The sequence below is a fragment of the Hemiscyllium ocellatum genome, chromosome 2 (assembly GCF_020745735.1).
Source record: "Hemiscyllium ocellatum isolate sHemOce1 chromosome 2, sHemOce1.pat.X.cur, whole genome shotgun sequence".
In the NCBI taxonomy this organism is placed as follows: domain Eukaryota; kingdom Metazoa; phylum Chordata; class Chondrichthyes; order Orectolobiformes; family Hemiscylliidae; genus Hemiscyllium; species Hemiscyllium ocellatum.
The window spans coordinates 12,599,134-12,622,879 of NC_083402.1; the positions used below are offsets into that span (position 1 = coordinate 12,599,134).

The 23,746-nt window shown below is 43.3% G+C and overlaps 1 protein-coding gene across 1 annotated transcript in view; it reads left to right on the forward strand.

The window, feature by feature from the left end:
- The window catches only part of LOC132829899 (hepatocyte growth factor activator-like), a 94,595-nt gene that overhangs the window by 28,110 nt on the left and 42,739 nt on the right, over positions 1-23,746 (forward strand). Inside the window, exons 4-7 of the mRNA XM_060847310.1 lie at positions 5,404-5,477; positions 8,061-8,174; positions 10,065-10,196; positions 11,254-11,364. Coding sequence (XP_060703293.1) covers positions 5,404-5,477; positions 8,061-8,174; positions 10,065-10,196; positions 11,254-11,364 — 431 coding nt within the window. The remainder of the gene's footprint in view (positions 1-5,403; positions 5,478-8,060; positions 8,175-10,064; positions 10,197-11,253; positions 11,365-23,746) is intronic.

Here is a 23,746-nt window from a genome sequence, read left to right on the forward strand (position 1 = left end):
TGATAGGTCGACATTTGAGATTTTTTAAAGAAGGCTTCCTAAGAATCATAAGATGAATGCTAACTCTTGTTCTGTGAGAGACCCCTGATAATTTGATTTGATTTGATTCATTACTGTCATGTGTACCGAGGTACAGTGAAAAGTGTTGTCTAACATGCTTTACTGGCAGATGAGACTATACAAATGCATCAGGGTAACAGAACAGAGAGTGAAGTACAATGTTTCAGCTGCTGAGAAGGTGCAGAGAGAGATCAACATTAACATTAAAGAGGTCCATTCAAAAGTCTGATAACGGCGGGGAAGAAGCTGTTCTTGAATCTGTTCATACGCATATATAAACTTTTATATCTTCTGCCGAGGGTATAATCTGGGTTGGAGAGGCCTTTGATGAGGTTGGTTGCCTTCCCGAGGCAGCAGGAAGTACAGATGGAGTTAGTGGATGGAAGGCTGGTTTGTGTGATGGACTGGGCTGTGTTCTCAACTCTCTGTAGTGTCTTTTGGTCCTGGGAGGAGCGGTTGCCAAATCACGCTGTGATGCATCCAAGTAGGATGCTTATTTATGGTGTATCTATAAAAATTTGTAAGGGTCTTTATGCCAAATTTCCTTAGCCTGCTGAGGAGGTTGAGGTATTGCTATGCATACTTAACCAGCGTGGCAACAGACAGGGCTGTTTCGAACAGTGATTGGATGGAGAGTGCTTTGGTGTCTGGTATCAGGTGGAGGGATGTGAAAGCTGTGAGGAAGGCCTGCCCAGCTCATCTCTCCTATTTCTCTTGTAGTTCATGGTGAAATTTGATTGTTCTTCTGTGAAAGTGAATGAATAAATTTCTCAATGTTGCATTTCCTGAGCAAGGACGGAACAACAGACTTCTGAATATTCTACATTTTATCTGCTTTTCCTTCAAGAGTAACCCCAGCTGCCAAAAAGTGTTTTTAAGTTACTTCAGAACTGCAGACAGATGTGTGTGTACACTGTATGTGTTTTGGGTTATTTAGAGGATAAACATTTATATTCCTGACAGTATATTGCTGTCTCTGGATCAGTGGTGCTGGAAGAGCACAGCAGTTCAGGCAGCATCCAACGAGCAGCGAAATCGACGTTTGAAGGGCTTTTGCCCGAAACGTCGATTTCGCTGCTCGTTGGATGCTGCCTGAACTGCTGTGCTCTTCCAGCACCACTGATCCAGAATCTGGTTTCCAGCATCTGCAGTCATTGTTTTTACCTAGTATATTGCTGTGACTGTTATGGGAAGGACTGAATTGATAATCAAATCACAATAATCAACTAATCATGCCATTAGTCATAGAATCATACAGCACAGGGAGACCCTTCAGCTCATCGGATCTGCTTCGACCTATCTACACTAATCCTACTTTCCAGCACTCAGCTCATCACCTTATGACATTTCAAGTGCTCATCCAAGTACTTCTTAAAGGTTCCTGCCTCCCAGGCGGATTCCCATCACCCTCTGGGTGAAAAGACGTTTTGCTCAAATCACCTCAGAAGTATTTGTTTCTTCTTTATCCATTCACGGGATGTGGCTAGGCAGCATTTATTTCCCAGAGGGTAGTGAAGCATGATTGCTGTGGGCCTGCAGTCACATGTAAGCCAGGCCAGGTAAGGATGGCAGTTTCCTTCTCTAAAGGACATTAGTGAACCAGATGGGTTTTTCCCAGCAATGGATTCATGGTCATCATTAGACTTTTAATTACAGATTTTTTAAAATTGCCATGACAGGATTCAAACATGGTTCCCACAAAGTTACCTGGTCTCTGAATTAACAGCGCAGTGATAATACCACTAAGCTATCACCTCTCCAGATAAACATGTGATTCAATTAACAAAATGACTCATTACTTCTCTTTTTGTACTACTTTCCAGAATAAAAGAAATGTTTACTAGGCTTCTTGAATGAAATCAGAATAATTTGTTTATTATAAATGAAACATATTCTTACCAGCTAAGCCATGTTCCAGAATGAAAATTATTCCCTTAATCTCACACATAGACACACTCACACAATGCAAAAACACAGAGCTGATGGTTTAAAGAAGATGAAAGGCAAATGGGAAAATAAGACCTTGTTGGCCCAGGATCTGGAAATAAAGGATAGAATCTGATGGCTCCTCATACCCACTGGATTTCCTGTTGATGATGCTGAATTGTTGATAGCTGTAGATTAATGATAAACTTTGTGTTCTGATTCAAGTCTTTGACAATTGAGAGTACAGTCTCTTTAGAGTACAGAAAGGATAAATCCTCTCAAGTCTTTTCCAAGCCATATATTTAGAGACACAATGTTTTTAAAGCACAGAGAGAGGTCCTTCAGCCCCTTTTGTCTCTACTCGTCATGAGACATCCATCTGTTCTAATCCCAATTTCCAGTATTTGGCCTTGTATGCAATGGCAATTCAGGTGTTCATGTAAATGATTCTTAAATTTCTTGAGGGTTCTCGATCAACCACCATTTTAAGCAGTGAGTTCTAGATATGCAGCTGTCTCTGAGAGAGAAACTGTTTCCTCAAATCCCCTCTAAACATCCTGCTCCTTCCCTTAAAACTCTTGTCCCTCATTATTGACCTCTCCACTAATGTAACTGCTATTTTTCCAATAATTGAAGAAATAAACCCCATTTCTTAACTCCTTGAGAGCTTTGCTTGGCTGTTTCCTCAGCGTTGCATGATTTCCTGTGAAAGCGAGTAACTTGCTGCATACATTAAATTTTTGGAGTTTAGTTTCCGGTAAATCATATTGTAATACCTTTATCAACACATAAATTATCCAATTAGTTCAAATTCCTCTAGTTTTACAAGGTGGTCTTCTAAGAAGTGTATTCCCAACTAGTAATCACATCCCCCTTGAATGCATTTTGTTTTGATAATTGTACTTGTTAATGGAATCTGGTTGTTGAGTTAGTTAAGTGGGTGGCTCAATTATGGGGAAAACTATTTTTCATTTTGTGTTGGGTTCCATGGAGTTAAAGGACTAGAGAAAAGTGCACTCTTCCAGCCTCCATCGTAACAATCTCTATTAGCAGTGCTTAAAACTCTTCATTTTGTTTTCAAATCCCTCCATGACCTCTCTGCCCACCCCACCCCTTTCTATCACTGTAAGCTCCTCTAGGCCCACTGTCTTCTGAGATATCTGCATTCCCCAGATTTTCCCTCCTGTATGTCTGTGATTATATGTGCAGCACTGTTGCTGACTATGCTTTAGCAGGAAAGCCTTAAACTCTGGAATACCTAATCTAAGACTTTTTCCTTCTCGAATCTTTCTCTTTTTCTTTAAGCCAATCTATGAGATCTACCCTCTTCCACCTGACTTAATATTGCCATAGAGTCATACAGCATGGAAACAGACACTTCGGTCCAACCAGTCCACGCCGAACATAATCCTGAACTAAACTAGTCCCAGCTGCCTCCACTTGGGCAATATCCCTCCTAACATTCCTTATTGATGTACTTATCCAAATGTCTCTTAAATATTGTAACTGTACCCGCATTCACCATTTGCTCTGGAAATTCATCCCACACATGAACCACTCTCTATGTAAAAAACAATTGCCCCGCATGTCTTTTTAAAATCCTTCTCCTCTCACCTTAAAAATGGCCCCTGGTCTTGAAATCCCCAACCCTATGGAAAAGACACCTACTATTCACCTTTTATATGTCTCTATGGTGGGCAGCACAGTGGCACAGTGGTTAGCACTGCTGCCTCCCAGCGCCAGAGACCCGGGTTCAGTTCCCACCTCAGGTGACTGACTGTGTGGAGTTTGCGCATTCTTCCCCGTGTCTGCGTGGATTTGCTCCGATTTCCTCCCACAATCCAAAGATGTGCAGGTTAGGTGAATTGGCCATGCTAAATTGCCCGTAGTGTTAGGTGTAGGGGAATTGGGCTGCGCTTCAGTGGCACAGTGTGGACTTGTTGGGCCGAAGGGCCTATTTCCACACTGTAAGTAATCTAAAACATGATTTTATAAACGTTTATAAGGTCACCCCTGAACCTCCTATGTTCCAGTGAAAAAAGTCCCACCCTCTCCTTATAATTCAAGCCCTCCATTACTGGTAACATCCTGATAAATCTTTTCTGAGCCCTTTCCAGTTAAATAATTTCTTTCCTATAACAGGGCAACCAGAACTGGACACAGTACTCCAGAAGCGGCCTCAGCAATGTCCTTTGGAATCTCAATATGACATTCCAACTCCTATACTGAAAGATCTGAGCTAATGGTAGCTCAGTTTCAGAATGTGCATGATAAGGAAGGCAATGGCTTAGTGCTATTATCACTGGACTATTGATCCAGAGACAAAGGTAATCTTCAAAGTTTGTGAGAAGATTTGTAGCCCAGGTGTTCATTGTTGTGGTTCTGTTCGCCGAGCTGGGAATTTGTGTTGCAGACGTTTCGTCCCCTGTCTAGGTGACATCCTCAGTGTCTGGGAGCCTCCTGTGAAGCGCTTCTGTGATAAAAAATGGGACCAACAAATCCCATTCAGGACTTGATGGATAAACGGGATTGAATTATGGATGAAAAGGGAAGCTTATGACAAAACTGCAGACCACTATAAATGCCGGAGGAAACATCACAGAAGCGCTTCACAGGAGGCTCCCAAGCACTGAGGATGTCACCTAGACAGGGGACGAAACGTCTGCAACACAAATTCCCAGCTCGGCGAACAGAACCACAACAACAAAGGTAATCTGCTGGGGACCCAGGTTAAAATCCTGCCATGGCAGATAGCAGAATTTGAATTTAATGGAAATGTCTGGAATGGTACCATGGTTGTCAATTGTTGGGAAAAGCCTGTCTGATTCAGTAATGCCCTTCAGGGAGGGAAATCTGGCCCAAATCTAACACCAGACTGTGACTCTTGATTACCCTCTGGGCAATTAAATGCTGGTCTAGCCAGTGATGCTCTCATTCTGTGAATGAAAACGCACACTCTATGAAGTATCCTTGGATGATTTGCTCTGTTAAAGGTGCTGTATAATTGCAAGGAATGAAGTCCTACCCAGTTCCTACCTGAGTCTTGCATTTAAAGGTTGCAATAGTTAAAGATCTCCTTCGACAAAAGATTCTGAGCTGGGGAGGGAGTTCTAGCCATTGCTGTTGCTAGTCAGTTGTGGATTCTGAGAATGTGCCTATGATGATGCCAGTGCCCCCCAGGATAATTTAAACTAAGGGATTACCTGCTGCCCCTTAGCATTGTTGCACCCATCCCCCATATGTGTCCATGTGATTAGAGTGTTCACATTCTCCAGGTGAGTCAGGGATGGCTGATAAATACTAGTCAAGCCAGTGACCCCCATGTACTGTGGATGAACAAATGTTTAAAGTAAGTTTCAACAATTGCATCCCTTTATGAGTTTTTTGGTTCCCAACATTATTTTATTTTTGTTTCAGGTGTGCCACCACCCCCAATTTTGACAAGGATGAACAATGGGGTTACTGTGAATGGATCCAGCCACTAACACATGGTACAACTGTCTTATTGGTTTTGGGAAAAAAAAGTACAGATTACGCAGAAAATGGCAGGTGTTAAAGGACTTGATAATTCATTTCCATCAAATTCACATCTACGTGGGACACCTGTATCCCATCACAAAATAAATCAAACCTCAATTTCACAACTGTACTCCCCTCTCCTAAAACACCAGCGCAACTTATTTTCAATTCTACTTCAGAACAATATTAGAAAGATAGAGGGAGGGGCCATGGGATTGACTCTAAATTTTAAGGATTTGAACTGTAAGGAAAGAAGTGCGTATTGCAATCTTTAAAGGGAATGGTCGCATATTCACCTGAAGGAATCAATTAGCCGGAGTTAGTTCAGACTAAAGGGTTTTTATTTATATGAAGAGGCATGATAGTCTAGTAGTTATATTGCTCGGCTAATGATCCAGAGGAAATGCATTTAAATCAGGGTGGCACGGTGGCTCAGTGGTTAGCACTGCCTCCTCACAGTGTTAGGGACCCAGGATTGATTCCAGCCTTGGGTGACTGACTGTGGGAAATTTTACGTTCTCCCTGTACCTGTGTGGGTTTCCTCCCACAGTCCGGAGATGTGCAGGTTAGCTGGATTGGCCATGCTAAATAGTCCATAGTATCCAGGGATGTGCAGGCTAGATGGAACAACAATACAGGGGTTGGGCAGGATGCTCTTCAGAGGGTTGGTGTGGACCTGATGGCCAAATGGTCTGCTTCCACACAGTAGGGATTCTACGAGGTCTCGCCAGGACACCCTGACTTTGACTTAGATAAGAATTGACTGCAGCATTGTGAAAACGTCACTGGTACAAACGTCACTCCACGGCACGTTCCATCCTGATTGGAGAGTTCATTGTTACTGTGTCAGAACCCTCACAGGACTGGAGTTCAGGAGGTTCAGGAAGGCTGCTCAACACATGCCAGCTGGAACCTCTCACATCCGAGAGAGGAACGATACCTACTATCCTTCCCTGGTTTGGACTTCATGTGACTCCAGTCTCACCACAGTGTGGGGTTGACTCTTAACTGCAACCTGGCACATGGCGGTCTAGTGAGTCACTGAGTTGTATCATATTGCAACACTACAGTGCCTCAAAACCAGGGAAAACTAGCATCTTACCGAGGTACGAAGGGCGAATTAAAGAAATGCCAGCCTTGCTAGTGTCGTCCATATCCCAGCAATAAATAGAATAAAACTATTTCAAAGTACATGAGTGAATGAATGCAAGAAGCAGTGCATAGAAATAACAGGAATGTGCTCATGGGATGTGGGTGTCCCTGGCTGGGCCAGAATACATGCCCCGGCCCTAGTTGTCCTTGAGGGGGTGGTAGTGAGCTGCCTTCTTCATATGTTGCAGTTCATGTGCTGCAGATAGACCTGGATTTAGGAATTAGAGATAGGATCTTAGAGATGTACAGCACGGAAACAGACACTTTGATCCAACTTGTCCATGCAGACCAGATACCTTATTCTAATCTAGTCCCATTGCCAGAATTTGGCCCATATCCCTCTAAACTCCTCTTATTCATATACCCATCCAGATGCCTTTTAAATACTGTAATTGTATCAGCCTCCACCACTTTCTCTGGCAGTTCATTCCATACATGCACCACCCTCTGTGTGAAAGAGTTGTCTTGTAGGTCCCTTTTATATCTTTCTCCTCTCACCTTATGCGCTCTTGTTCTGGACTCCCCTATCCCAGCGAAAGGACCTTGTCTATTTATCCTATCCATGCCCCTCAGCTTTAATATGCCAACCCTCAGCTTCTGAAGCTCCAGGGAAATCAGCCCCAGCCTGTTCAGCCTCTCCCTACAGCTCAAGTCCTCCAGCCCTGGCAACATCCTGTAAGTTTTTCTGAACCCTTTCAAGTTTCACAACATCCTTCTGATTGGAAGGAGATTGCACGCAATATTCCAAAGGTGGCCTAACCAATGTCCTGTACAGCTGCAACATGACCTCCCAGATTTAGAATCATATTCCATTTGAAAAGAAATGAAGTGATTGAGATAATGCAAAACATTGAGGTTATTCAACAATTAATTCAATGTCCCAAAGAGAGAATTAATCCTTAAGAAGGCTGGAATCATCTCTCTGGAGGGAATGGGTATTTATGGATGTGGTGCCAACCACATAGGCTGCTTTGTCCTGGATGATGTCAAGCATCTTGAGTGCTGTTGGAGCTGCACCCATCCAGGTGACTGGGGAGTATTCTATCACACTCCTGACTTATGCCTTGTAGATGGTGGACAGGCTTTGGGGAGTCAGGAGGGGAGTTACCGCAGGATTCCTAGCAGATTGTAGTGCAATCACGAGGGGTGAAATGTCCCCCTTCAGCATTGTAACACATCTATGATAAAGTTCATGAAGAATGGTCAGATGCTTGGGAGAGAGGGAAAAAGAGAAGATTGGATAAAATGATGCAATGTATTTTCACAATGCAGAATCATTAGATTTGACACCACTGAGTCGACGTTTTAGCTGAATGTGCTCTTTATTGTCGAAATATCGGAATGATGTCTATTTTTAATCCTGTTTGAAGTATTATTTCATTCTACTCTAACTTATTTAACAGATTATTGTGAAAGTGACCCCTGCTGGCATGGTGCTGCCTGTGTCAATATGCCTCGATACAACTCTTATCAGTGCATCTGTAAAGACCCATTCACAGGAAGGCACTGTGAGAAAGGTGGGTGTTAGGGACAACCTCATTTTTACAGTGAAACATTAAATAAGATCCTAGAGTGAGTAGAACAGATACGGTGGCTCAGTGGTTAGCACTGTTGTCTCACAGCGCCAGGGACCCAGGTTCGATTCCAGCCTCGGGTGACTGTCTGTGTGGAGTTTGCACATTCTCCCCGTGTCTGCATGGGTTTCCTCTCACAATCCAAATATGTGTGCAGATTAGGTGAATTGGCCATGCTAAATTGCCTGGAGTGTTCGGGGATGTGTAGGGATTAATGGAGGATAGTAGGATATGGGAATGGGTCTGGTTAGGTTACTCTTCAGAGGGTCGGTGTGGACTTGTTGGGTTGAGGGACCTGTTCCCACACTATAGGGATGTTATGATTCAGTTCCCGGTTGAGGCAGTACACTAGATTGATGCTAGAGGTGTGGGGTTTATCTTATGAAGAGAGATTGAGCAATTGTGGTCCATACTCTCTGGAATTGAGGTGTACAAGATGCTGAAGGGGATTGATGAAGTAGACGTACAGAGGATATTTCCTCATGGGGGACAATGTAGAACAAGAGGTCAGAGCTTTAGGATAAGGTGAGGCAGATTTAAAACAGAGTTGAGGAGAAATTACTTCTCTCAAAGTGTCATGAATCTGTGGAATTCACTGTCTCAGAGTGCCGTAGATGTGGGGACGTTGAGTAAATTGAGGAGGAGACAGGCTGATCTTTAATTACTAATAGGTTAAAGTATTCTGGAGAATGGGCAGGAAAGTAGAGTTGAGGCTGAGATGAGTTGAGCCATGTTCGTATCGAATAGTACAGTGTGCTTTAATTGCTGAATGACCTACCCTTACTAGTAGATCTTATGTTCTTATGCAGAACACTTCAGTTCATCCAGCCCACTCATCCACAGTGTACCCTCAGTGAACCTTTGAAAACTCTGAATGCCATTTGTAGGGAACAAATTGTATTTCCATTTAGAAGCTACAATTGCCTTGATCTAATGGACTGGCAGAGCAATCTCAAAGGGCTGAATTCTGTACTTCCATTGGAACATTCCCATTGGAAGCCATTACACTTTCTTGCTTTACTATCCTGTCCATAAGACATAGGAGCAGAGGAAGGCCATTCAGCCCATCAAGATTGATCCACCAATCATTGGGATAATTGCTGCTCTGACAATGACACTGGATACTCCACTGTCAACTTCAAGTCTCTAAGCCTGAAGAATGGATTTCACAATCTAAGCTGTGCAGTTTGAAGGGACAATGTAGTTTCCCAGATTATACAACCCTTTGGCTGACATTTGGTTACCATTCATGGAGGGGAAATCATGCCTGATGAATTTATTAGAATTCTTTGAGAAAGTCAAGAAGATAAAGGAGAACCATTGAATTGAATTGAATTTATTGTCACGTGTACCGAGGCACAGTTAAAAGCTTTGTCTTCTGGGCAATACAGGCAGATCACAGAGTTAAGTAGCATGGATAAGTAAATAATAGGTAAACAGCAGCAAAAACAAAAACACAGTGAATGTGATATATTTGGATTTTTAGACACAGATGAATACATTTGATAAGATACCACACATAAATAAGAACACATGGTATTGGAGATAGCATATTAACATGGATAGATGACTTGCTAATTAATAAAAGATAGAGAGTTAGGATAAGGGGGCAGTTTTGGGATATACTGCTTAATAAGGTGATGGAAATAGATTCAATAGTAGCTTTCAAAACAGAACTGAATAAAGACTCAGGCAAAAGAAATTGCAGGGATAAGCAGAAAGGGTTGGAGAGTTGAAAGATTGTTTTTTGAATGTTTGAATGTGTGCACAGTTATTCCACTGCACTCAACAATTCTGTTAGTCGCTGTTTTTATTTGTGATCTTTGTACTTAGAAAAGTGCTTTGAAAGACAGCACCTGAAATATTATGACTTTGGAAAGACATGGATGCGAAGTCTTCATGGTGACATTGAGAAATGCATTTGTACCGAGAATGGGATTCATTCTGAAATTGTAAGATCCAAAGGTAAGACTATTTACTTCACATGAAACTTGATTATTGATGCAAAAAAGAAGGCATTATCTTGAAGCTCTTCACCATGCACTTATTAGGACAGAATCTGAAGAATACCACATGATGAAAGAAACAACAATTTATAGTGTTGAATCAAGGCTGCTGATGGGTTGACAAGTGGACTCTGATTGGTAGATATATTGCCATGGAGAATGCACCAGTGAAAGAGTTAACTGCCAATTTTAGTTAATTTGAACCAGGCAAGTAGAGTCTGATTGGTCAAGGCATTGCTATGGAGAATACACCAACCAATGAGTGTCCTCTAAGTTTTCATTTAGTTGGAAAAAGCCAAATTCAACTCAACATAGCTTGTGGGACAGCCATTCCCAGGTGCATTACCCATGATGATATCTTGACCAATAAAAGTTCACTTTCTAACCAACCAGTGCCCTCTTCTCATGCAGTGTAAATTGTTGTTCCCTTTGAGATTTTATATTCTTGCAATTTTGTCCTGATTAGTACAAGATGAAAAACTCTGACAGTTGTCCCTTCCCTCAGCAATTCCCAAGTTCTGTACCACTAAGCTAATCTTAACCTATAACTGTGTGCCCCTCTTCCACTGGGTCTGCTTCTCACCAGACTAGACAGAAGGTGAGTCAAGAGTGTGTTGTTGGAAAAGCACAGCAGGTCAGCCAGCATCTCAGGAGCAGGAGAATCGACATTTCAGGTCGGAGCCCTTCATCAGGATTCTGATGAAGGGCTCCAGCCCGAAACATTGATTCTCTTGCTCCTCGGATACTGCCTGACCTGCTGTGCTTTTCCAGCAACACACTCTGGACTTTGCTCTCCAGCATCTGCAGTCCTCACTTTCTCCTAGACAGAAGATGATCCAACAGGGAACACAGCCTTTTGGTTTTGGGTTGGAGACAAGCGTTGATGGCCTTGTGGAGACGTGAGGCTGGTGTTTTCATCCAGCTTTACAGATCAGGGACAATTTTCGGAAGCCACTTTGGTTGAACAATGACAAACTGAAGGTGGAGTAAAGTTTGTCCTTTCTTCCAATTGACAGCTTGTGGGACCAACCCATGTCTTCATGGAGGGACCTGCCATGAGGTGGAAGACAGCGGTGAGAGTGTATGTGAGTGCAGTGAGAATTACGTTGGGGAGTTCTGTGAAATAGGTAAGAGCGTGCAACGGGAATAGTGTCTTGGCAGCAACCATTGATGGTGCTCACCCTCCCACTTCCCCCAGACAATTCAGTCCTCTGCACTTGTGTTCCAGTTAGTTCTCAAAGATGGTTGGTCATCAGTCTCTCCATTGGATGTTGATGTAGTCCTGCCCCGTAAAACGCAGGATGGTAACAGAAAGAAAGCTTCTTTAGAACTGTTTCCACTCCACTGCGGTAACTCTAGCTCACATGACAGAAATGGCCTGTTGTTCAGGTAAAATGCCTGAAAGAAACAAGATCCCAGAGATCACTGACAGGTAGAACTCTTCCTGCTCTACTCTCAGGTGGGTAGCACCATGAGATCTTTTGCTCCATGGGCATAGATATCCTCAGTTTGTGCCTCTGGCAGGGTGGCACTCCCTCGGTACTGCACTACAAGTCGGTCTGCTTTATAGTTTCATGTTGCCAAATATAAACACATGTTGATCCAGAGGCAGAGACACCAGATAGTCACTAAACTGGCATTCCTATAGCAGGGAGGAGGACCAGCTCCTAGACTGGGACCAGTATGGATTTACCTGCTGCCGAAGCGGGTCACTCCAATTTTCCACATCACAGTCTAAGAAAGGAAAGATTCACACAATCAAACACCACAGGATCGAGGCCATTTGGCCCATCCTGGCTATGACGGACATTTCAAAGAGCAAGCTTCCTCTTTGCCTATCATCTGCTACCTCAAACTTTCCCCACTGATTTCCAAATTTGAATGTTCTGATAACTCTGGTCTCCCTGCTATCGGGAAGGATGTTGTGAAAAGATTTACAAAGATGTTGCCAGGGTTGGAGGATTTGAGCTATAGGGAGAGGCTGAACAGGCTGGGGCTGTTTTCCCTGGAGCGTTGGAGGCTGAGGGGTGACCTTGTAGAGGTTTATAGTATCGTAAAGGGCATACATGGGGTAAATAGATGCGATCTTTTCCCTGGGGTGGGAGAGTCTAGAACTAGAAGGCATAGGTTTAGGGTGAGGGGGAAAGATATACAAGGGACTTAAGGGGCAATGTTTTCATGCAGAGGATAGTGCGTGTATGGAATGAGCTGCCAGAGGAAGTGGTGGAGGCTGGTACAATTACAACATTTAAAATGCATCTGGATGGTTATACGAATAGAAAGGTTTAGAGGGATATGTGCCAAATGCTGGCAAATGGGATGAGGTTAATATAGAATGTCTGGTCAGCATGGATTATTTGGACCGAAGGGTCTGTTTCCATGCTGTACATCTCTTTGACTCCTCTTTAAGTGATACATTCTTTCGTGAGAAGTGGGTGTTGAAGTCAAGGCTGATATTTGTTACCCTTTCCTAATTACTCTGGAACTGAATGACTTGCTCGGCCTTTCAAGAAGCAAATTAATAATTGATGTGGGTCTGTGGATTCATGAAAGTGGGCAAACATCTGAAATATCACAGCATTTAATGTTGAAGGCTGAGTGCTGGAAAGTGGGAGAAGTGCAGAAAGTGTGGTAGAGACTCGATGGGCTGAAGAGCCTCTCCAACACTGTATGACTCTATGTCTCAACAACATGTAGATCACAGTGAGTAAGGATTTCCGTTACTGAAGCAGGTAGGTTTTTATAACAATTTTTGGTTATTTCAGGATAGCCATTACTGAGGGGAGCTGTCAATCCAGATTTAATTGCATTTAAATGCCACCAACTACTGTGGTGGGATTTGAACGTGTGACGCTACATCATGCCAAGACCAACTACACCATCATCTTCCATACTTTTAGAAATGTGACAAATTGAGGGTACCTGATGCTTTCAACACTTCCATTAAACCAGGAACAGACCTTCCATGGAATCACACATCGTTAGCCAGGGCATAGGCTCCTGTATAACTGTTCACTCTGAACTATGTCCAACATTGAGAGGCAATCATTTTTATTATTGAGGAGATTTGTGTCCAATATCAATACCGGGCTGAATGAAATAATGTAGTCAGATCACTAAAATGACACAGATTTTGAATAATACATATGATGTACAGTTGGGAAAATGTGCCAATAAATCTATAGCAGGAAGAAAGTGTGGCATTTATGTCAAGTGAACAAAATATACAAAGCTTTTAGCAGCAACAGCAACCGCGTTTATGTAAGTAACTTTCCAGGGTCATTAACACATTGCTGCTTAACATTTACAAATGTCTATTTTATACAGATACTGCTGCCAACTGTTATGAAAATAACGGGAGCTCTTACAGAGGGGCAGTGGCACGGACAGCTTCAGGGACTGACTGCCTAGCCTGGACATCCAACTTTATAAGCCCGGAGTTTAACATCAAGGATGTGGAAGCGCCCCTCCGCTTGGGTTTGGGTGACCACCCTTACTGCAGGTGGGAGCGATGTGCTTTATCTAACAGTGTCATGTCTGTGGCGCAGGGCAGGGAGAACAATACAGGTTCAGCTCTTCCCAGGTTTCTTCCTTTCTTCCCTGAATACAATAGGCAAATATTGCCAGCCTGTGGTCTTTGGTAGTTCCATTATCATTCTGGATGTTTGTGTCCAGTTAGGGAGTTGAGAATGTGTTGCTGGAAAAGCACAGCAGATCAGGCTGTATCTGAGGGGCCGGACTCCTGATGAAGGGCTCTGGCCTGAAATGTCAATTTTCCTGCTCCTCAGGTGCTGACTGACCTGCTGTGCTTCTCCAGCAATACACTCTCGACTCTGACCTCTAGCATCTGTAGTCCTCACTGTCTCCAGTTAGGGAGTGTTGGATCTGTGGTCCAATACATTCCTGGCCAGCCTCCCATTTGCCAACCAGCAAAGACCTGGCTTCATCTCAAACTTGTCCATCCCTACAACCCTCTTCAAGCTCCACATTCCTTTAACTTTGGACCGTTGGATCCCTGATTTACTGTATTTGATGTCTGGTGGTTATGCCTTACATCCCTGACCTCCATGAAGTTCTTGAAACTGCTATAAATTCAGAATTAGAACCGTACATATTAGATTTTAGATTCGATTCCCTACAATGTGGAAACAGGTCCTTTGGCTCAACCAGACCACACCGACCCTACGAAGAGTAACCCACCCAGGCACATTTCCCTCTGACTAATGCACCTAACACTATGGACAAGTTAGCATGGCCAATCCACCTGACCTGGACATCTTTGGACTGTGGGAGGAAACCAGAGCACCCGGAGGAAACCCATACAGACACGGGGAGAATGTGCAAACTACACAGACAGTTGCTCAAGGTTGGAATCGAACCTGGGACCCTGGTGCTGTGAGCCACTATTTGTTCAACACTAATCCTTTACTGTTTCTTCCAAGTGAACACCTTCTGCTGCTGCATGTGTACATGGTAGCCTCAGGTAGACAAAACACACAATGTGATTTTTGGTACACCACAGACCGTAAACTGTGAAATTCCCTCCATAAACCTCACCGCCTCCCTAGATCCTTCTGTCGGATGCGATTTAAAATGTTTGGCAAACTTACGGTCACTCAATGGTCTCACTAAGCTACATGTATTTACAACAATGAAATAGTCTTAAAGGTATTGCAAAGGTTTTATTCTGAGATTAATACCATGGGAGCCCAACTGTGCAAAAAAATTTTTAAATGAATTTCACGCTGAAAAAGATGATGACTCGTAGCAGCGGTATTTTAAAGATGACCTCTGTCACCCATCTACATGTCTTTCTGTGGCTTGGTGTCAAATTATACACAGCGTGTTGGAATCTTTTTCTACATCAATGGCCTTATGTGAAAGCAAGTTAATTGTTTTTATAAAGTACAAAGAAGGCCATGATAAAAATGCAGAATGGGGCAATCAGTCAACAAAATTCAAATCAACATTTGGAGTATGCTATTTTCCAAGAAGAGATAAACAAGCACCTTTTTTGGTTGAATCAGGAAAGGATATTGGAACAAAGGGGAGAGAAGAAATGGATAGTGAGATGAAGAGGGTTAATGGGTAGACAGTTCTGGATAATACTTTGTAGCAGACGGGTGGATCATCATTTGATCAATTGAAAGGAATTAAATAGAAATAAGTGTCAAAATAATTAACAATGTTATGTATTCATCAAACACACAGTGGCTCAGTGGTTAGCACTGCTGCCTCACAGCACCAGGGTCCCAGGTTTGATTCCAGCCTCGGGTGACTGTCTGTGTGGAGTTTGCACATTCTCCCTGTGTCTGCGTGGGTTTCCTCCCACAGTCCAAAGATGTGCAGGTCAGGTAAATTGCCCATGCTAAATTGCCCGTAGTGTTAGGTGCATTAATCAGAGGGAAATGGGTCTGGGTGGGCTACTCTTCGGAGGGTCGGTGTGGATTTGCTGGGCTGAAGGGCCTGTTTCCACACTGTAGGGAATCTAATCTAAAAACGCCTTTAACATAGTCAGATGTCCCTAGGCATTTCACAAGAACAGTAGCAAGAGAGATTTGATGGGGTTCCATTTAAATAAATATTTGAACAGTTAGAGAAAAGTTTAGTGGAAAAAGTGGGTTTTAAGGATCGTGTTGAGTGGTTTAAGGAAGAGAATTGTAAAATTTAGAGGTTAGAACGTTGAAATCAGGAGTACACAAAGATGCTCAGAGATTTCAGAGTGTGGGCTGGAAGCGTTTACTGTAAGACCATATTAGCCAAAGAAATAGGAATAGGAATAGGCCATTCAGCCCATTGAGCTTGCAATAGCATTCATTCGGATCATGGCTGATCTTTCCTGCCTTTTCCCTTTGTAGCCCTTGATCATCCATCCTTCCATCCATTCACCCATCTTCCTTCCGTCCTTCCTTCCTTCCTTTCTTTCTTTCCATGAAAGAGAGATTGGGGAATCCGGTCATGGTGGATTTTGAGAACAGGATTGAGAGTTTGTAAATCTTTGTCTGGCTTGACTGGGTGCCAGTGTAGCTTAGTCAGCATAAGGGTGACATGATGGGACAAGAGTGTGGGTTAAAAGACAAGCAGCAGACATTCAGATAAGCTTGGGTGAAAAATGGGAGGCCGACCAGCTGTAGTCACATCTGAGGATAACGAAAGCATGAGTGAGCAGATGAGCTGAAACATGGAGAGAGAACGATGATGCTGAGAGTGACATAATGGAAACAGAAAGGGACTAAAAAGATATGAGGGTTGAGTCCAACCAATGTTCATATTTTATTCTTATTTACTTACGGGATGATCGTCCCTAGTTGTCCCTTGAGAAGGTGGTGGTGAGCTGCCTTCTTGAACCACTGCAGCCCCTGTGCCGTAGGTAGACCCACAATGCCCTGAGGGAGGGAATTTCAAGATTTTGATCAGTATTTACTGTGGGAAAGGATATGGAAGATTTGGACTGGAGGGAAATAGATGGTGACATCTTGCAAAATGTCCAGATTACAGAGGAGGAAGTGCTGGATGCCTTGAAATGTTTAAAAGTGGATAAATCACCAGGACCTGATCAGGTATACCTGAGAACTCTGTGGGAAGCTAGAGAAGTGATTGCTGGGGCTCTTGCTGAGATATTTGTGTCATCGATAGTCACAGGTGAGGTGCCGGAAGACTGGAGGTTAGCAAAAGTGGTGCCACTGTTTAAGAAGGGCGGTAAAGACAAGCCAGGGAACTATAGACCGGGGAACCAGACCTCGGTGGTGGGCAAGTTGTTGGAGGGAATCCTGAGGGACAGGATGTGCATGTATTTGGAAAGGCAAGGACTGATTCGGGATAGTCAACATGGCTTTGTGCGTGGGAAATCATGTCTCACAAACTTGATTGAGTTTTTTGAAGAAGTAAAAAAGAAGATTGATGAGGGCAGAGCAGTAGATGTGATCTATATGGACTTCAGTAAGGCATTCGACAAGGTTCCCCATGGGAGACTGATTAGCAAGGTTAGATCTCATGGAATACAGGGAGAACTAGCCATTTGGATACAGAACTGGCTCAAAGATAGAAGACAGAGGGTGGTGGAGGGTTACTTTTCAGACTGGAGGCCTGTGACCAGTAAAGTGCCACAAGGATCGGTGCTGGGCCCTCTACTTTTTGTCATTTACATAAATGATTTGGATTCGAGCATAAAAGGGTACAGTTAGTAAGTTTGCAGATGACACCAAAATTGGAAGTGTAGTGGACAGCGAAGAGGGTTATCTCAGATTACAACAGGATCTGGACCAGATGGGCCAATGGGCTGAGAAGTGACAGATGGAGTTTAATTCAGATAAATGCAAGGTGCTGCATTTTGGGAAAGCAAATCTTAGTAGGACTTATACACTTAATGGTAAGGTCCTAGGGAGTGTTGCTGAACAAAGAGACCTTAGAGTGCAGGTTCATAGCTCCTTGAAAGTGTAGGTAGATAGGATAGTGAAGAAGGTGTTTGGTATGCTTTCCTTTATTGGTCAGAGTATTGAGTACAGGAGTTGGGAGGTCATGTTGCGGCTGTACAGGACATTGGTTAGGCCACTGTTGGAATATTATGTGCAATTCTGGTCTCCTTCATATCAGAAAGATGTTGTGAAACTTGAAAGGGTCCAGAAAAGATTTACAAGGATGTTGCCAGGGTTGGAGGATCTGAGCTACAGGGAGAGGCTGAACAGGCTGGGGCTGTTTTCCCTGGAGCATCGGAGGCTGAGGGGTGATCTTATAGAGGTTTATAAAATTATGAGGGGCATGGATAGGATAAATAGGCAAAGCGTTTTCCCTGGGGTTGGGGAGTCCAGAACTAGAGGGCATAGGTTTAGGGTGAGAGGGGAAAGATATAAGAGAGACCTAAGGGGCAACATTTTCACGCAGCGGGTGGTACATGTGTGGAATGAGCTGCCAGAGGAAGTGGTGGAGGCTGGTACAACTGCAACATTTAAGAGGCATTTGGATGGGTTTATGAATAGGTTTGGAGGGATATGGGCAGGGTGCTAGCAGGTGGGACTAGATTGGGTTGGGATATCTGGTCGGCATGGACGGGTTGGACCAAAGGGTCTGTTTCCATGCTGTACATCTCTGTGACTCTGTGACAGTGAATGGGTAGGGATATATTGCTAAGTTAGGATGGTGAGTGGCTTAGAGGTGAACTTGCAGGTGGTGGTTTTCCCATGTATCTGCTGTCCTTGTCCTTCTAGATGGAAGTGGTCGCAGTTTTGGAAGGTGATGTCTAAGGATCATTGGTGAATTTCTGCAGTGCATCTTGTATTTGGTTCACAAACCATTGGGATAAAAATATTCTCAACCTGAAAGCCTTCACAGTCCTTTATAAATCCACTTTCAGGCTGAGAGCTCCTTAAGGTGGCATTAATTTGGAGGAGAAATCAGAGGCACCGTATTATGGTGTTATGAGAATGGAAGCATTGCTACATGTGGGTGAACAAGATGATTACCTTAGTAGGTGGTAAGGCTGTGGCAAATAATTGGGTTTGAGTAGAGGAAGCTTGAGTCTGTTCCAACATGTGCTGTTCTTCAGCTGCAACTGACAGTAGCTTGTAGGAATTTGGGATTCCCTGTCTGTCAGAGAGATCTTGGAGAATCAAGTCTTTCAAGACCTATCCAATTAGATATCTGTTAGATAAGAGTTGCAGGGAATGTGGAGGAGAGACATGTTAATGGGTGGGAAAAGCAGATCAAACTTGATCTGATTGGTGGATGGACTTAAGTCTCATAGAGTCAGAGAGGTCTTTAGCACTGGAAACAGGCCCTTCAGCCCAACCTGCCCATGCTGTCCAGTTTTCACAATTAAGCTAGTCCCATTTGCTTGCGATTGGTCCAAATCCTTCAATACCTATCCCATCCATGTACCTGAATAAATGTTTCTTAAATGACACAGTTGTACTCACCTCTATCACTGCCTCTGGCAGTCTGTTCCAGACTAAACAGTGGCTAAGCAGTCTCATCTGGAGAACATCCCATTCACCAGAGCTAACAACACTCACATATCAAAGCATAAAAACGTAAATGGAAAATATGTTTCCAGGGACTGCAGGTAAAAGCTGATCCTACGACACTATTTGAAGCTCAGCAGGAAACTCTCCTAATCTCCAAATGTATCCTCAGCTACCAACAGTAAAGCAGATGAACTGTGCACCAGGTCATTGCAGCTTGTGGGATATTGCTGTGATATTTTGTCTGTTCAAACAATGATTCACCGAAAGCCAAAGCAGTGACATGTGAAGTGTCTTTAATAGTAAAAGCAGAGAACCTGGCTTGTACACTGCTTCATTCACACCCTCAGGACATCCCAAGGTGCTGCAGAATGTGTACATTCATTGGAATTGAGCTGCCAATTACAGAGTTGTTATGGTGTACAGGAAGGCCATTCAGCCCATCATCCATGCACTGGCTCGTCACATGAGCATCATAATTTTGTGCCAATCTCCTGCTTTTTTGCCATATTCTGCACACCATTTCTATCCAAAATAACCATCTGATGCCCCTCTTGAATACCTCAATTGAACCTGCCTCCACCATATTCCAAGGCAGTGTGTTTCAGACCCTGACTACTCACTCTGTGAAAAAGCTTTTTCTCATATCGTGCTTGCTTTAGTTGCACATCACTAATGTCCTCTTGTTCCTTTTTCCTTTTAAGAATGAGAAACGGCTTAGTCTATAAGACTACAAGAAATAGAAAATGGAGTAGGCCATTTGGCCCCTCGAGCCTGTTCTGACATTCAAAAGGATCATGGCTGATCCGATATTCCTCGCGTCCACTTTCCCGCCTTTTCCCATAACCTCGATTCCCTGACTGATTCGTCTCAACCTTAAATATACACAAGGACCCTGCCCCACAGCTCTCAGGGAAGAAATTCCTCTTCATCTCAGTCTTAAATTGGTGATCCTTTATTATGAAACTATGCCCTCTGGTCCTGGACCCTCCTATGAGGGGAAACATCCTCTCAGCGTTTGTCCTGTCAAGCCACTTAAGCGTCCTAATTGTTTCAAAGAGATAAACTCTCATCCTTCTAAACTGCAGTGAGTAGAATCCCAAACATTTAACTTTTGCTCATAAGACAATCCCTCCACACCAGGGATTATCCTAGTGAACCTTCTCTGAACTGCTGCTAATGAAATTATATCTTTCCTTAAAAAGAGAACCAAAACCGCTCCCAGTGCTCCCAGATGTGGTCTCCCCAGCACATTGTACAGTAAAGCTTCCCTACACTTAAACTCCAACCCCCTTGAAATAAGGGCCAACATTCCATTAGCTTTCCTGATTCCCTGCTCCCCCTTTGTGCCAACCTCCTGCTTTTGTGCCATATTCTGCTCACCATTTCTACCCAAACACAGCTTTCAGTATTTCATGCACAAGTCTCTCAAAACCCCTTGGTTTTGCAGCTTTCTGCAGGTTTCTCCAATTAAAAAATACTCTATTCTTTTGTTCTCCCTTCCAAAGTGATCAACTTCACATTTTCCCGCATTATACCCCATTTGCTAATTTTCTGCCCACTTATTACTTGATATATCAATACCTCTCTAAACTATTTGTCTCCCTCCAATGATTTGCCTTTCCGCCTATTTTAGTGAATTGTCTGTGAATTTGGCTACAATACCTTCACTTCCTTCCTCCCAGTCATTAATATATTTGTAAATAGTTACGACCCCAGCACTGATCCCTGTGGAACCCCATTGGTTACCAGTCACCAAAAATAACCCCTTATCCCACTTGCTGTTTCCTGCCTATTAGCTAATTTTCTATCCATTTCAACACTATGTAATTTTTTTGTGAGGCTCCTTGTCAAACGCCTTCTGGAAGACCAAACACAACACATCTGCTGTTCCGCTCTATCTGTTCAGGTTGAGACTTCCTTGACTCCCTATCGACACTGTCCAGACCATTCATGATTTTGAAAATGTCTATCAAATCTCTTTTCAGCCGTCTGGAGAGCACCTTCTTCAGTTTATGCTCGAAAGCTGAAGTTTGATTTGATTTGATTTATTATTGTCACGTGTACCTAAATGCAGTGATAAGTTTTGTTTTGTGTGCAGTACAGGCAGATCATATAATGCAAAGATCATGCGGCGATTGAACAGAGCGAGGGATACAAAGTTACGGCTGGAAAGCAGGTGCACAAAGAGCAAGATCAACATTAGATTTGTCCTTGGGAGAGGTCCATTCATCAGTCTAATAACAGCAGGGAAGAAGCTGTTCTTGAACTTATTGGTGTATTTAAGCTTTTTTTACCTTCTGCCTGACAGAGAAGGTTAGGAGAGATTATGACCGGGGTAGGAGGGGTCTTTGATGATGTTCGCTGCCTTTAGAACATAGAACAATACAGCGCAGAACAGGCCCTTCGGCCCTCGATGTTGCGCTAACCTGTGAACTATTCTCAGCTCGTCCCCCTACACTATCCCAAAATCATCCATGTGCTTATCTAAGGATCGTTTAAATCTCCCTAATGTTGAGTACTTAGCAGGTAGGGCAATCCATGCCCTTACCACTCTCTGAGTAAAGAACCTGCTCTGACATCTGTCTTAAATCTATCATTCCTCAATTTGTAGTTATGCCCCCTCGTACACGCTGACGTCATCATCCTAGGAAAAAGATTTTCATTGTCTACCCTATCTAATCCTCTGATTATCTTGTATGTTTCTATCAAATCCCCTCTTAGCCTTCTTCTTTCCAATGAGAATAGACCCAAGTCTCTCAGCCTTTCCTCATAAGACCTTCCCTCCAGACCAGGCAACATCCTGGTAAATCTCCTCTGCACCTTTTCCCATGTTTGCACATCCTTCCCAAAATATGGGGACCAGAACTGTACACAATATTCCAAATTCAGCTGCACTAGCGTTTTGTATAGTTGCAGTATGATATTGCGGTTCCGAAACGCATTCCCTCTACCACTGAAACCTAACACACCATATGCCTTCTTAAAAGCACTATCCACCTGGGTGGCAACTTTCAGAGATCTATGCACATGGACTCCAAGATCCTTCTGCACGTCCACACTACCAAGAATCTTTCCATTGACCCAGTACTCTGCCTTCCTGTTATTCTTCCCAAAGTGCATCACCTCACATTTAGCTGCATTAAGCTCAATTTGCCATCTCTCAGCCAAAATTCTGCAACTTATCCAAGTCCCCGTGCAACCTGTAACCTTCTTTCAAACTGTTCACTACTCCACCGACTTTAGTGTCATCTGCAAATTTACTAACCCATCCACTTATGCCTATGTCCAAGTCATTTATAAAAATGACAAACAGCAGTGGTCCCAAAACAGATCCTTGTGGCACACCACTAGTAACCGGACTCCAGGCTGAATATTTTCCATCAACCACCACTCGCTGCCTTCTTTCAGAAAGCCAGTTTCTAATCCAAACTGCTAAATCACCCTCAATCCCATGCCTCTGCATTTTCTCCATCAGCCTACCATGTGGAACCTTATCAAAGGCTTTACTGAAGTCCATGTATACCACATCAACTGCCCTACCCTCATCTACATGCTTGGTCACCTTCTCAAAAAACTCAATGAGGTTTGTGAGACACGACTTGCTCTTGACGAAACCATGTTGACTATCTGAAATCAAATTGTTGCTTGCTAGATGATTATAAATCTTATCTTTTTTAATTCTTACCAAAACCTTTCCTACAACGGAAGTAAGGCTCACTAAGTCTATAGTTACGTGGGTCATCTCTGCTGCCGTTCTTGAACAAGAGCACATTTGCACTCCTACAAACCTGTAGACAATGACAACTCAAATATCAAAGCCAAAGGCTCTGCTATTTCCTCTCTAGCTTCCCAGAGAATCCTCGGATAAATCCCATCTGGCCCAGGGGACTTGTCTACTTTCACTCCTTCTAGAATTGATAACACCTGTGCGTAACTAACCTCGATCCTTTCTTGTCTGCAATCTCGTACCTCATTCTTCTCCTCTCCAATATTCTCCTTTTTCTGAGTGAACACTGATGAGAAATGTTCATTTAGCATCTCTCCGATCTCTACAGGGTCCACACTCAACTTCCCACTTCTGTCTTTGACTGGCCCAATTCCTACCCTAATCATCCTTTTATTCCTCACATACCTATAGAAAGCTTTAGGGTTCTCCTTCATTCTATTTGCTTCCCGGGGCAGTGAGAAGTGTAGATGGGGTCAATGAATGCAAAGCTGAAAATGTGTTGCTGGAAAAGCGCAGCAGGTCAGGCAGCATCCAAGGAGCAGGAGAATTGACATTTCGGGCATGAGCCCTTCTTCAGCCCTTGCTTTTCCAGCAACACATTTTCAGCTCTGATCTCCAGCATCTGCAGTCCTCACTTTCTCCTCAATGAATGCAAAGTTGGTTTACAAGATGAACTGAGCTGTGTTTGAAACTCTCTGTAGTTTCTTACGGTCCTGAGCAGACCAGTTGTTGTAGCAAACTGTGATGTACCCAGATAAAGTGGTGCATGTGTAAAAGTTGGTGAGAGTTTCTCATTCCTGGAACTATTCTAGCAAATGGCTT